Raw genomic sequence first — 15879 nt, 5'->3', positions numbered from 1 at the left:
AGGCTGTTGCTAATTCAGACCTAACAGCGAGAGGCACACAGACAGGTGTGCAGAGAAGACATACAAAGTTTGATGTTTGAGTGGGTGTTTTTTTTGTGTCAACCCTTGTGGTTGTTAGTGTACGGCCATTTGGATTTCATTTGCAAGTTTCATTTTGCCTGTTTGCTTGCTCATTGTGAGAAAGTAGTTCAATATGTTTTTGATGGGATGATGCGGTAAAAGTGAAACTTTTAAATCATTGAGTGAGTGAGTGAGTATGGTATTTTTAGCAATATTCCAGCAATATCATGGCAGGAGACGCCAGAAATGCATTATGAGAGACATTTTGACAGAATCTAGGTGGAAGACAGAGTAAGGTTGATCTAGTATTCCTGTAGCATCTGTGTCATAGACATTAGTAGCTGAGTGGTTAAAGTGTTCACTTCTCACGTCATACTCGCAGTTCTATTCCCAGTTGGTTCAATGTGTGAAGCCCATTCCCCAACAGGGCTAGCTTAATACAAGCAGTGTAAAGCCATTCCCACTAACTCAGTGTCATGACAAAGGCATCAAGATAGCACTTCACAAATGTATTCAGAGGAAATCTGATTTTAATCAATTTTGATGTTAAACTTAAAGAATTTTATTATATTTTCAGGTTTAGATGAGATGGTGAGAGGTCAAGGACAACCATGACCCCCTGGCGAGTGCTTGTGGCAGTGACAATTATTTGTGTCATTTGCCCGTGTGTTGAACTATCAGCAGTCCGATATGAGGTGGCCAGATTTGAGGGTAATGAAGTTTTCAACCACCTTGTTTGGAACAGAGAAACCCAAACAATCTACATTGGGGCTGTGAACGTGATATACAAACTTGATCAAGATCTTAATAAGCTGACAAATGAAACCACAGGACCAAAGGAAGACAATCCAAATTGTCCGCCTCTTATATCTGAAAATATCTCAAAGTGTTCGCTGAAGAGAACCAGAACTGATGCATTCAACAAAATTTTGGTAATTGACTACACCCACCAACGTCTGATAGCCTGCTTTAACCTCTACCATGGCTACTGCGAGAAATACCACCTTGATGACATTAAGATGAAGGACGACATCCAGCATATCCCGATTGTATCCAATATGATCAATGCTTCGTCTTTTGCCTTTATTGCTCCGGGACCTGCCAAGGAACCAGGTGGTATTCAGGAGGAAGTTTTGTATGTTAGTGCCACCTGGTCCACTCAGGGTCTTAAGGTATACCGCGACCAGGTGCCGGCATTTGCCAGTCGAAATTTGGACACTTTCCGACTTGGGATCAAGAACTTCCGAAAATCAAGAATCGAGATTGAGTCACAACAGCGTGACACTTTTCCCGTTCGATATATTTACGGATTTGGATCAGGCAAATTCAGTTATATGTTAACAGTCCAGAAACAAGGAGCCCAACTGGATAATTTTATCTCCAAAATATTCCGAGTGTGTCAAAACGATGCTGCATTTTACTCGTACACGGAAGTAGAGCTGAAGTGCATGCACCAGCAGACCCACTACAACATCCTTCGTGCCGCCTATGTTGGCAAGGCAGGGAAGAACCTGGCCCAGGGACTGAACATACCCACCGTGGAAGACGTCTTGTACGCAGTGTTTTCTCTGGGGGATAGTAATGCCGACACAGCTCTGTGTGTCTATCCAATGAGGGAAGTACATAAGTCATTCACGGAAAACATTCAGTCATGTTTCCAAGGCATTGGAAACACAGGACCCGACCATATTGTTGGATCAGGAACATGCGTAAAAGCGGTAAGTAGTTTCTTAATTTAAATCTTACATTATGATTGTTTGAACAGTATGAATGGTCCAACAGTGTAATGCACTGCAATAATGTTAAGAGTTGTGTCCCTTAGCTGTGCCAGGATCTGGTGTGGTAGTTTGGAAACCCTGATTAAGCCTGATGATCCAGTGATGGGATGTTTAGCAAAGTGGTAAATGTCTTAGCTGTGCCAGGATCTTGTGTGGTAGTTTGGAAACCCTGATTAAGCCTGATGATCCAGTGATGGGATGTTTAGCAAAGTGGTAAATGTCTTAGCTGTGCCAGGATCTTGTGTGGTAGGTTGGAAACCCTGATTAAGCCTGATGATCCAGTGATGGGATGTTTCAGCAAAGTGGTAAATGTCTTAGCTGTGCCAGGATCTTGTGTGGTAGGTTGGAAACCCTGATTAAGCCTGATGATCCAGTGATGGGATGTTTCAGCAAAGTGGTAAATGTCTTAGGCTCTCAATCATGCTTACCTTTCTCCCCCGATGCTGGCAAACATGACATAACTAAATACTGTTCCAAGTGGTATTAAGTCCCAATGTATCATGCTGGCATGTATCTCTATTGTCACATTGTACATGACTGCCTGAGACAGAATTCCCGACGATGAACTAAATGTAATTACATCCTCCCAGTAGCTACGTAAGATGATTTCAGATATCCTCTTGTGTAAGTCCACCTAATTGGACGGACTCATGATCTGTCTCGAGCAGCATATCAATCTCATTACGGCAATACTTATCCCAACTTTCCACTCTGACCCTTGACACTGACCCCAGCTGCCTGTCCTGGGTCACTTGACCCCCCCTGGCATAATGCTTACAGCTCCACTTGAATTGAGACGTGAGGCATATAGCGATTTTTGATTATATACTCTCCGTCTCATTTAGGCCTGATCATGATATTGATTGGCTGCCTTGTACGTCTCATCCAAGCGTTATGAAATATTCATTATGTGGAAGAAAGCTTGTTATAGTTAAGGTGTCACAGAGATCGGACTGTCAATCATATCTATTGTATGTAAGCACAGGACCAAATCTGTCATGTTTACATAGGTTTGAGTATTCATGGTAAAACGAAGTAAAATAAATGAGAAAAGGTGAAAAAAATGCTGAATCAGGAAAACTGGATATGCATGAAATTGAGATGATACCAATATGTTTTTCTTTGTAATTAGGTTTGGAAGGAAGTTTTAATGTAGACGTATAGGAATGAGGTAAAATGTTTATCTTTCGTCAGAGTTTCCCTGTTTGGAGTCAGATTGACATTTTGGAGTTTACAGTCCTATCTCATAACACATGGTTAGTTTCTGAATGGCAGATTTGCCCTGATTGTGATCCCTGCTCTGTCAACACCACGCCAGTACTATAGTGGCTTTCACCAAAATAGAAAACATTTTTCACTACAGACTGACACAGGTTTATGTGAAATAGTAGAAATACTGTACAAAGTGGTGTTGAACCCAGCTCACTCACTCACTCACTCACTCACTCACTCACTCACTCACTCACTCACTCACTCACTCACTCTCACTCACTCACTTACTTAGACAGATAAAATGACTGACAAACCTATAGTTTATATTTATGTAGTTTATAGAATATTGTTTGCACAATAAATATAATGTATCTTGTATCTATCTTGTTTAAGGTAAACTATTAAATGTTAAGAAGCTAGTTCAATCTTTAATTAATCTTTACGTCCAGGATGTGGTGTTGACTTGGTAATTTTGGTGCTGAAGCATTGCCATGTTTTCCAGATTCGATATTTGAATATGATCTAGACAGCACTTGTTTTATTCATGTCCACAAATCCGAATGTCTGTCAAGCTGTTCTCCATGCATGGAAATAGTCTATGGTTTGTTCCTCAAGAGTTATAGCCAGATAATGTGCTCTACATTCAATATGAGAGATCAGAGTTACTGGAATATGTGTAGCATGGCTTACGCCACTGGCTGCAACTCTTCCACTGTCAAATTTGTCATCGGATTAGCCATGAGCTTCACTGTTTTATTCCACCAAGATCGGCACATGATAAACTACCATCTTTCCAATGAACTGTCGAAGATCTCTGCGTTTCCTTGAGTCTGATCAAGATGGCACAAGGCTGGATCTTGTGATAACCTATTGAAGAAATCGATCGTCTGAAAGCCCTCACTGAGTGTAGATGTGTTTCTCTTCTCTCCTGAATTTCCATAAAGAGGTATTTTACGTTGGGGAACATCTCGTGATTAATCCTGTGTTTTTTAAAGCTGTGGCTGCCTATGGATTAGTTCCTTGGTTATGTTGATCTGTTTTTACAGCAAGTTCGCGTTAAACTTGAGTTGTAATCAATGTTAAAGATGCAGCTACCGATCGTAGACGTCAAAGACTCACCTCTGTAAATATTCCGAGTACGCTCACGACAAGCAATGCTGTCAACTTCTCTAGCCTTGAAACATGGCTGACAATGAAACCTTTTAATTTTTTTCATCCTTTTTCCTGGAGTCCATTTGTTTCATTTCCGCTTCTTCTCTTTATGCTAAACTTAGAATTTTGTGTTTTGTTGGGACACATTGTAGAACATTGTTTTTTTATTGTTGACTAAGTCAAGGTTAAAGATGTAAAGTGAAAAAACGAGAAAAAAAATTTTCAGGGAGAATAGCTTCTTCACAGGGATTAAAGGCAGTAACTATTTGTGTTATAGTTCAAAATAAATGGGGAAAAAGGCAAAATAATGACCTATTCAGGTCAGTCATCTTCAGGAACCAACTTAAACTTGTGTAACAAGTTTTGAAATTGACATTGTTTTATATTTAAAGCTGATAGGGTCAGGCAATAATATTTGTATCCCTGTGCAGTGAGATATTCTCTCATAGAATACACTTACTCACTGACAACAGATGAGTTTAAATGAAAAAATACAAATTTTGTAACTTTCACAACAACAATGTGAGAGAACAAGAGATCCTTTAAGTATATTTCTTCATTTTACTCCATAGTTGTGTCTGTTAATGTTATACCAATCATTATAATATATTTCAGTGATCATGCCTAACAGAAAGTCAACAGAAACATCATCATATTATTGATAAACAATATGGGTTTGTGGTAATGGTTTCTTATTCTGCTGAGGCTAAAAGCTGAGTAGACACATAAGCAGGCACTATCAGAACTCTGTCATCTGGGGTGGACATAGACTTGCACAAGTTTCTAAGGTAATAATACATAGTTTAAATGATAATTTCTATAAAATATAAATATTCGTCGGACTGGGGTCCTTAGATGTGCTGTCCGCTTATCTAGACTTGCCTCTTTAAAGGACAGAATTACTATACACCAATGGGCATAGCATTCAGTACAGCCTTGGAGCAAGGCGAGGGTGGACACAAACGGCCCTCTCCAACAAATCCACAGCTCATTTTGAATTCAGTTTAAGTGAAATAAGTGAGTCTTGTTTCAGTTGCCCCAGATTGATATGAGTGTCAGATCAATCTACAGTATTTTTATATTTTCAAGCCCCACACTGTCGTCATTAGTCTGATCAAAGCCAATCTAGTTTATAAAACCCATACAAGTCAGCCAGCTGTAATCAACATTGAAATCTACATTAGAAAATGTAAATAAGTTGGAAGAGAGAAATATATTGTTTAACAACAGACTTCACTGACAATATCAAAGTCTATGGACTTTGTGACTAACTCAGGATGTATTTGCTTGTCATGCCGAAGATCTGGGTTCGATACCGCACATGGGTACAATGTGTGAAGCCCATTTCTGGTGTCCCCCTCCCCGCCGTGATATTGCTGGAATATGTATAACCATACTCACTTACTCATTGGTTCAGAGTTGACCCAGGAACTTTGCAGTAATCTTGTCTCAGAATGTGGAAAATACATTCCTGTTGGACTGTTTTGGCTACATTCTGTCTGCTCTTTGAAACCTGACTCGACTCGACTCAACAGGGGTCAAGACTGACCTTATCATCAAAGAAAGGTCAAAGTAGATTGTCAAATATTTACCTTCTTAAGAATTTTCAGAGCAGAGGGCCTTTCATAAGTGGAGCAGTATTACTGTGGGTCACATTAACTGATGCCAGATGTATCCTTGGAATGTCAATTTTGTGGAAATGTAAGCAAGATTTACAGTTTATCGGCCAGAAACCGTGTTTCAAGGAATTTATGAAACTAGAAGTTGTTTATGATTTGTTGTGAAATGGCTAGCTATCAGAGTCCCCCAAAGGAAAAGGTTTTTTTTAAGTATTGGTATCCATGACACGGTGTGCTTTCTGAAACTGATGAGTCAGCAAATATTGCTAATGCAGTGGTCAAATTTAATGCAGGATTAGGGCCATAAATAAATACACATAAGCCCCGAGTAAGGTATATTTATCATCAGTAAATATCTCATTTGCATGGTAGTTGTCTAATGGTAGTTTTGTGATTGAGCTGTTTGCTAGTTTTACCAACAATTTGGGTTCTATTCCAGAGTTTATATCCTCTTAATGGAGACTGCCAAAATAAACGCAGTACTACCACATGCAGTGTTACCACAAGCGGAGTCAAATCTCTGTTTACCCACTGACTTTCAAAGTGTTCCTATAGCATCTATGCTTGTCAGGAATAGTCAAGTCAGCTCATGATGGTCGATGGTTCCTGTATTGTAGTAACACTCAATTACAGAAGAGATGTGGTTTGTATCAACTTGTAGTACCCTAACTAATATCTTCGGCCCTCAGATTTTCCATGCACAGATCTATCATTGTGGATGTCGTGGATTTGAGAAATTGGGAAATAATGATACAGCTACCACGATGACACTATCTCTCGACGGTAACAGCAGAGCCTCGTAAACACCTTTCAATTCAGAGTTAGTCGAATTGTTTTTCTTCCACAAGTTGCACATCAATACAACTTTCTTAAATAATCAATTTAAATTGAATGAAATCTTCCATTTTGTGGCCTATTATTGATTCAAGTTGTTGAGTGCTGGTTTTCAGTATTGAATAAAGATCTATTCCTATCCGCTATTCTTTCGATCAATGTGCTTGATTAAGTGTTACTGAAAACGGACCATATAAAAAATAGTTTGGGTACTTTTTAGACAAGAAATACACTCAGCAGCTAATAATCTCTTATTCTGGATCCAGCCTTCTTAACTTGTTGCAAACAAAAGCTTAAAATATTTTATAACACAATTTCTAAATGCATTAAATACTTTTGAGGTTTATAGGCGATATTCCCAGTTTAATGGCCTAAAGTGAGCTGATTGTTATATTCTGTTTATCATGACACTGAAACCGGCTTCTAAAGCTTTAATTGGAAAAATATTCCTTTGCAAAAAAATGACAACATTCATTTGTTCTGCACGAAACAGGCTTGGTATTATATTCAGAAATTTGCACTGTTCCCCACCATTCTGGCGACCACAAGAAAATGCTATTATTCAAACTCAGGTCTGTCTCAACATAGCGAATTAGGTTCGCTTTTTTCCATTTGGAATTGATTATATAGACTTTGTATGGAAATTGAAGGGGGTATTCTTACAACACCAGGGAAATTAACTGGTATAGAAGGAGTTTTCTTTCAGTGGCCCACAAGTGAACGGTAGCAGGACGATGCATTTCATTTCACGCTAAGTCACCCTTCATCTTGAAAATGATGGTATTCGCACGTTCTCCAAAAGGATTTTGCGTATTTCTCAATAAAAATGTGCTGGACCTACCTTGGCAGTCAGTAGACCAAAATATCTTAGCATTAGCTGGGAAAAAACATGAATAAAATATGTAATTGTTCGTGGTTTCCAGACAATAATCACAATATCACGATTAACAAGTGCTAGCTCCAAGATGTGTTACGTTGAGAAAACACTTTGGTTCAAGGCCTCACAACGTTGACAGTCGTAAGAAGAAAATGCCCATTAATATTTTATCGTATGTTGTTGGAGCAGTCGTGAAAGTGAGAAAAGCTTGAAGTGTTGCAGCAGAAAGCGTGGACGTAATTTGTCATTCCTCAGCTGAACAACAACAAACACTGGCTTTATAACTGTTCTCAACACAATATCCATACATAACTAATTACTTTGCGAGACTTTAACCTTTTCACTTTAAAATTGAGACATTTTATTACAGACTGTCTGCCACATTTCGTATCGTATTGTCTGCGCCTGTTTACAGCCTTTAAAGGGAGGAGATTGAGCTGATGGACGAGGCATCAGATGTAGTTAGTTATGAAAGTCTTGTATATCAACTCTTTGCTACAGTGTGAAATGTGAGCAGCATGGATTATCTTTGCTGGCAGATTAGGGATGAGGTAAACTCGATCCATTAAGTTTATAAGTCATTAAATGACCGTCTGCTACAGGGTATTTTTTTACTTGTGAAATTGAATGCGTTGCCAATGGCGACGTTAATGTGGATTATTACTCTGATGACATCGATGTCAGTAACAACAGTAACAGCAATTACAGTTGTGAATAGTGTGGATTATTGCGGCGTTGCTAACACTGATGATAATATTTAAACAATGATGACACAAATGGTAATAATGATGACTGATGTCCATTACAACAATGGAAAACATGTTTAAGACAACAAAAGATAATCACACCACAATATAACGTATTTAAGGACAATTCTGATCACTATTAAAAATGACAAAAAGATTTTTAACAGTGGCAGTTCTTTGAAAACTGAAAACGATTGTGATGAAGGAGCAATTCTTTTTGCAATTACGAAGAAAACACAAACAATGATGACTTGCCCATTGAAGGTGATAACAGCAATGATGAAAACACTGTTGAATTGTGGAGTAAGGCAGAGAAAAAGGGTAAAGTGATCTCTTTTGAACTGAAAATTTGAAAGGCCTTTGGACAGAGATGAAATATTCATGCAAGATCTATTATTTATACTCTTTTGATAGATATGTCAGTGACCGTTTCTGATAAGACTTGTGCATAATTACACCAAAGATTGCAGCATTATTCAAGGGAGATGTACAAAGAGAAATATTTAGCAAGTCAATTGCAGCTCTTCAGATTTGAACAGGAAACCTTTGTTGACAGTTGTTCATTTTCAGATTAATTCTTCTGCACATTTTATAACCTCTTAAATATTACATGAGAATCTGAGCTTGTCAATTGGAAGTAAATGGAAAGTAAACCCCACACCAGCTTTGCTTTCAAGACCTCTCAATGGCCTCTAAATGGCAGTCGATTTTCTATAGAATTACTTCAGGTTCTGATAACGAAATCACTCATGGCCAGAACGTTCTACCACTGTATCGGTTAACTTTGATCATTTTTTCCCTGCCTTGTAGGGGAAAAACTGATCAATCCTATTTCACCTAGTAACCCGAGTCTACTTTTTGTATCAACACTCACACTTTTTTATGTGACCCTGAATGTGTTTATTTGTAGCTAAAATTATGAGTGGAGATGTTGTGTGCGGCAGTTTGGTCGGGTACCAAGGGTGCTACTGGTGCAACTTCGGGTTGGACAGGAAATTAGCGTTGGCACAGGAAGTTGGTAGGAAGAGGGGCCCCGGTAGGCTTCCTGTGACGCATGTCACCTGGCCGCGAGTGATACCTAGGACAATGGCAGAGTTAATGACAACTGATCAATCGCTGGCCTTTCCTTTTATTCAGAATCAATGAACATGAGGAATTATTGCTCTTAGCCAATGAAAATCAATCACGGTATTTGAGTTGGTACGCTTTTAGCAAGCTCGACACATGCAGTATGTGATCTATGAATTGAAAAACAATTTATTAAACAAAGATCGTGCTACGCCTTCGGATGCCAATTGTAACAATTGATTACACAGAATTGCCTGGGGAAACTAGGTTTCCCTGCCTCCCTCCAGTGCATTGCAATTGGTGGTGACAGGATGACCACTCAGCACAGCAAATCTGTATCAATCTCTCTGTACTCTCTCACACAGTGGCTGGACAGATAACATTGTTTGTACCAGTCATCTGAACACTGATATCAGTGTATTGCCCCAGGAGGCCGGAGTTATTATGATAACAAACAGTCAATGGTCATGTTATTGTTGTATTAATCCCTTTTTAAGATGCAGTAATGACAACAGTGTATCCAATAGAGTATTATGATGGTATTTTGATGTTAGTTTTATAATTCGTTAGCCAGATGTATTCAGTAGGTTTTTGAATGTCATATTTAAGGTTATGGCACACCTGAAGGGGATAAGCAAGAACTGACCTTCATGATCAGTTGTCAGGATAGTATTTTGCCATGGTTTATGTGTTTGGGGCCTGAAGAAATTTTATTTAATTAATGTTAAGGTTAAAGTTGTCTTTTGTTCAGGGAATTGGATCTTTTAGGAATTCTAGAGGCTGGGGTAGGTTTGTAGTTACAATATCAGATGTCTCCACATTGGTGCAATTTTTTCATGCCATTCTTTGTGTCTATTGTCATTTAAAAAGATTGATTAATTTGATTAAGATTGAAAATTTTGATTGCTCACTCACTCACTCACTCGGGAATCTGGATTAAAGTCATTTCCAGAATCTTCCTTCATTGTCAAAAGTTTGCAGTGAGTGATAACCATTTATGGACATAAGCCTGCATAGATGGCAGTGGTGTGTCTGACTCCTCACACTATCAAACAATGGCTTGTGTGGTCCAAGCTCAAACTACATACAGGCGTAATGATACTGAAACCTGCAGCATCCCAATCCATGTAGACTCCACAGGGTGAAGAAATGTAACATTATGTTGAAGAATGAAAGAAATAGCTGAGTCGGCAATATCGTGGTTGGTATAGTTGTTAAGAAAACTCAGAAATGAAGCCATTTTGACATGTATTTTTGCATTTGCAGAATTTCAACATTACTGATGACTACTGCGGTGAACACGACATCAACAACCCCATCGACGGCAACAAACCGATCACCGCAGATGCCGCGCTGCGATTTGGCTCACATACGAATGTGACGGCTATTACTGTCGCCATAACCCACGATTACACTGTAGCATTCGTGGGGACGAGTAGAGGAAATATAATTAAGGTTTGTTTTTTTAGATGCACAAAAATGCAAACTTTCTTTTATTGCCTTGATCAATTTACAACTTTCAAGTTCCATTTAGCAATCAGAAAAAGTACTTTTAATCTTTTGTATGTGCAAAATTGATTTGTTTAGGATCTTTTGAACTCAGCACCACATAGCAGGATCAAATACACAATTTTTGGAAAAAAAATACCAAGAATTTAGCATTCAGATGGGGTTTCAGTGGGAAGAATGTCACTATTTTATATGAAACTGATTTGAATTTAATGTAATTTGAGATGGCTATGAATGTCGTATATCTGTTCCAGTCGTTTAGAGCCCATGTTGCCTTGTGTGTCAGAAGGCTGTGTGATGTAGGCTACATGCAAGGTGATGCTGTACACATACTTACAGGACATCAATTCCTACACTTTACATGTCCCTCGGGAATACCAGGGCTCAAATACTGCTAAAACTCTCTGCCCAGGATCTTTGAAAATTGAGATGTAAATTATTGATTTTTGCCAGAAAAGGACATTTTAAATCGGTCTTTGTTCTTTTGACAAAGCCGGAGTGCTTGTACAAATTGTCTCCCACACTTAATGGTTTTGAGTGAAATGGTATGGAATTTCTGCACTAGAAGCTTCATCGTATGTACACTGAAGAGTTGTATGGCTGGCTGATCCAATTCTGAATTCTGATTTGATGCAAGTACATGTTACCTCGCCACTCATATTTCCAGCCCTCACAGGGATGCTTAAATCACTTCCATTATGAATATATTGAAAAGAATGCTTGTATAAGTAATCACTTGGGTGAGAAAAGGTCCGAGTAAATACCTCTCATCAGGATGGAAAGGTCATCCCCGAGTTAGCTGCTTAAAGTTTCATTTGTCAACAGCTGAAGATGTGCCAGCAATAGTTTTGAACGCTTTTGACCGATCCAAGCCCTTTAACACTTTGTCAAGTTTCATCCCCAGTTTGGGAAATGTGTTACAGATGTTGTCAGCTAGTTGGTTTTTAAGGACCGTTATAGCTTGAAAATAACTGACATGACAGTAAGGGCTGTTAGTCTCAAGTGCAGCTAAATGGGTGCTTGTAATAACAAGGGTATAGCCTTGATCATTCCTTTGGTATGATTTAGCTACATTATACATCCTTTCTTGTGTGGCTTGGTGCCAATTTCCATCTTAATATGTATTCTAAGATGCCTAGCTGTTAGAACAATCGAAAAAAAACAACATTATGAGACAATAAAGGTATAGTTTTTTGATGACGTAACAATTGAATGACGTTATCCCGTCACTGCGCCATTCTAGTGTGCCCCCTCGTAATCGAATTATTTTACATTACGTCACAATGTAAGTGACGTCACGATGCATGTCAGTTGTCATCGCCTCGTACGGCCTCCTACAGTAAACTACTCCGTTGCATCCCGTTTCTTGGTTTGCAGTTGCTTCACACGCAGCTAACATCACTGGTGGAAACATTACGTTTATGTTTTACGACGGTTAAAATGTGTCAATTCGACTCACAAGGTTTCAGCGACACAGTAGCGTTACGCAATGTTTACATTCCCACAATGCAATCGTGGAATGTAAACGACTACTCCGGCTTCATCTGGATGTACTGATCTAAACTTACGTTGGTAGAAGAAATCGGCGTTGATATTGTCCCATATGGTTTACGTTAATGACAGATGTAATTAAAATAATTCAGAGAAGATATTTAATCCGAGCGTGAACCGTCATCAAACTGTTATCATTTGTTTTTCTGGTAACGTTAGCCTTAACGTAGGGGGCAGACACATCAACAGAACAGCGCACCAGTTAGCCCTGTCGCGAGGATTCTTAATTTAGGTCACCGACACCGTCATTTGTTTTCTGCCTTAAATTAATCGTAATTATCCTTAGAAAGTAATAAATTTAGCATCTTAGAAAGATGTAAAGTTAGCTCTACCCAATGTGTTTTGTAATAAAAGTATAGTTTTGCCCTGAACTATTATAACATCAAAGCACTCGGACTACCGTCCTCGTGCTTTAATTATAATAGTTCAGGGCAAAACTATACTTTATTACAAAACACATTGGGGTAGAGTGAACTTTATTTCTTAAATATTCCTACTTTTGATATGACCCCTTGATATTTGCATAAAATACAAAATATGTTTACATTAACATATTGGCTCTCTTCTTACTTTAATGTTTTCTTCATTTCAGATTTGAGCTATGTTATTCTTGAATTTTGTCAAGTTTTGGTTTTGGAGCTTGGTGGGCTAGTGGTCAAATGCATTGCAAACTGTCCAACAGAATTTCTTATCCACCAAGTCCTAAGTTTGAATCCAATGTTGATCCTTGGTGTGCCAGCACCTTCTACAAAGCTGCTTGCATGTATGTAGAATGTATCACTTTGGAATTTCCTCTCACACATAGCTGGCCTAAAACTGGAATCCCTCTCAATGCAGTTTCTGCTATTCGGAACTGACCGCTGGTATTATCACATTCCAGGTGACTATAGAGAATAGAAAGGTAGCATCTGTATACGACAACGTCACTGTGCAGGAAGGAAGTAGGGTCAACGCCGACATCCGCATGGATGATCAGAAGCTTCACCTTTACATCATGACAGAGAAAAGGGTAAGTGTTTTCTTCATCTCAAGCACAGTACAAGGCTGAAGTATGTTTCATCCTTCTGAAAAAAATACCCTGTCCCTGATACTCCATCCACTGACAACCCTTTTCCTAAACCCCAAGTCTTCCTCTGTATTTTCTGTTGGCTGAATTTTTGGCAAATCAAATTTTTTTGTGCATGTGGAGAAATCAGTCTGTACTGTGCTTAAACCTTCTGTTTACTTGATATGTCATGTGTGTGTCATTACGGGAAGAAAACAGATGGATTTTACTGGTGGACCCAGCGACAGAAGACTTGAGACATCACAAGCTATACCTTACATCACATTTAAACTGAAAGTTTGACATATGTGTTAGTTTCCAGGTTCTGTAAATACTTTCTTACTTTTTGACATTTTGTGGATGCGCCCAACCAACAGGGATGACACTCCTTGCCGCTATATATATAAAGTGTTTCACCAGTGTTTGATGAGCAATCTGTCTTCAGAACAGTGCTTCTAAACGTGTTGCACAGTTCGTTGGTACATGATAATGGCTTGAGTTAAGGCAGCGATATACGGATTACTTGTCTGAAGCAACCCTCCACAAATGTCAACTAGGAATTGTAATTTTGTTCCCAACCTATTATCCAAGTTCACAACGCAAGCAGATAAAGATAAACCTTAATTTGTAGGAACTGAAGCAATAACAGAGGACAGGGGGCCGTAAATCGTGAGGCGAGCAATATAGAGGTGATTGGTCACGTCAGACGACCTTCTTGCTTATGATGACTAACTCCCCCCATGCTCATTGCATTGAGATGGCCAATATCCCCATTGAAGTCTCTCTGAGTCGCAGCCACTTGATCTGGCCTTATCGAACGGCCCCTGTAACGAGAGGATCAGATTAAGAAGATGATTACAAATTTGATTATCACAGACACAAACAGTCCAGACTTAACAAATGTATCTAAGCTGTCTCAAAGGTAATGACCATCATGCTTTGTGAAGCAGCAGCCATTGTTTACAGCCGTGTGAGACCATCATTTTTCCATGTCAGGTTGGCAACGATGACAAATTATTTTCAATATTGCTTGAAGGGTGTTGTTTCCTCGTCTCAGCTTTCCCTAATAGCTTCCTTTCATCATGGTAAATGTTAGCGAGGATGTTAGGTATATCATGTTTGATGTTAAGGTATATTGGGGGACCGTATCAATGTCTGTGAGACAGTGAAATTGTTTCTGACAAAGCATCTCTGATTTGTGACTTGGTGGTGTTTTTCCAGGAATAGCTGGTTGTTATGTTGACAATGCATAGAACAAGATATGCCACACAACTAGCTCAGTATGGGGTGGTTGCCCTGGCCAGTCATTTTCTCGTTATTATCCAACTGATGATGCATGTACATGGGTGAGGGAATAAGGTGGGTGGCACAGTTTTATCAAAATCCAGGCAGTATCTGGACTGGACAAACCAGGAATACGTTTCAGACATGTTGCCATTTTGAAAGCGAACCTGGTTCCATGTCGTGTAAATGCTTTCCCTGCTTGGCTACCAGACATGCCATAAATGGGTTTGGTTTGATAGAAACATTGCTGTTATGATGTAGGACGTTCTTTTCATGTTGAATAGTTTGGGAAAGTAATCGGCAAGGACAATCATGTTATGGGATGTGAACGGGGAGCTGTATGGTCTGACTGTTGATAAGAAATTAAATTTCACGGCCAATACTTCAATAATTATTCAATTTCGATATTTAGCCATGAAGTAAATCATTGCAAATCACTATTTCTGATTTCAGTCAGATATCTTCAGGTCGATAGCGTTTGATTAAAGGGGAACCATTTCCAACGTTGGAGCATGGTTAATTCCCCCAAGTTATGTTTTGTTGAGACATGCTGATTCTGTCCTTAATGGCAAGCTGTTAGTGTTTTCATGTCTTGCCTAATGATTCATCGATAATTGATTGTCTTATGCTATTTCAAAGGATCTTTTCTTTGTCAGTAACACTTTTGTAGCCCAATTTGGAACAAAATTAATTATTTGATGCCTACAACCCCAAAAAGGGATATTCTTGTAGCAGCCAACATGCTATAGCTTTTCGTGACTGGATAGCTTTTCAGCGATAAATTCTGCAAAAGCCCAGAAATTATCAGACTCATCAATGGATGTGAGAAAAGCGATCAGTCTGATGCAAGAAGTAAGAAATCCAGCTGAAACATGTTTTACAAAGACTCAGCAGCAGCATGTTGTGTTTAGCAGGCTTGTGTGAAACTTGGATACAGACCCTGTTTTAACAGCTAGAAAGCCAACCTTGACCTTAAATCTGGTCAAGCGCTTACTCTGTTTTGATGGTGTGATCCAATATATCTTGTAGTTAATAATGCGATGAAGGAGCAAAAAGCTTTGTAACGGAACACTCGCGGCAAAAACAACAAAAATGTGGAATACTTAACATGGCTGACTTCCTACTGAGAGTGTGGGCAACTTTA

General features: G+C 39.0%; 1 protein-coding gene across 1 annotated transcript in view; it reads left to right on the top strand.

Moving 5' to 3' along the window:
• The window catches only part of LOC124285040 (plexin-A2-like), a 206542-nt gene that overhangs the window by 45989 nt on the left and 144674 nt on the right, over positions 1-15879 (top strand). The window contains 3 exon segments of the mRNA XM_046721178.1: positions 638-1778; positions 10613-10801; positions 13287-13415. Of these exon segments, the coding sequence (XP_046577134.1) occupies positions 672-1778; positions 10613-10801; positions 13287-13415 (1425 nt within the window). The 5' untranslated portion in view covers positions 638-671.

The sequence above is a fragment of the Haliotis rubra genome, unplaced genomic scaffold (genome assembly GCF_003918875.1).
Source record: "Haliotis rubra isolate DU_JTF1 unplaced genomic scaffold, ASM391887v1 Scf350, whole genome shotgun sequence".
NCBI classification, from domain to species: domain Eukaryota; kingdom Metazoa; phylum Mollusca; class Gastropoda; order Lepetellida; family Haliotidae; genus Haliotis; species Haliotis rubra.
This window is presented reverse-complemented; position numbering and strand designations above follow the sequence as displayed.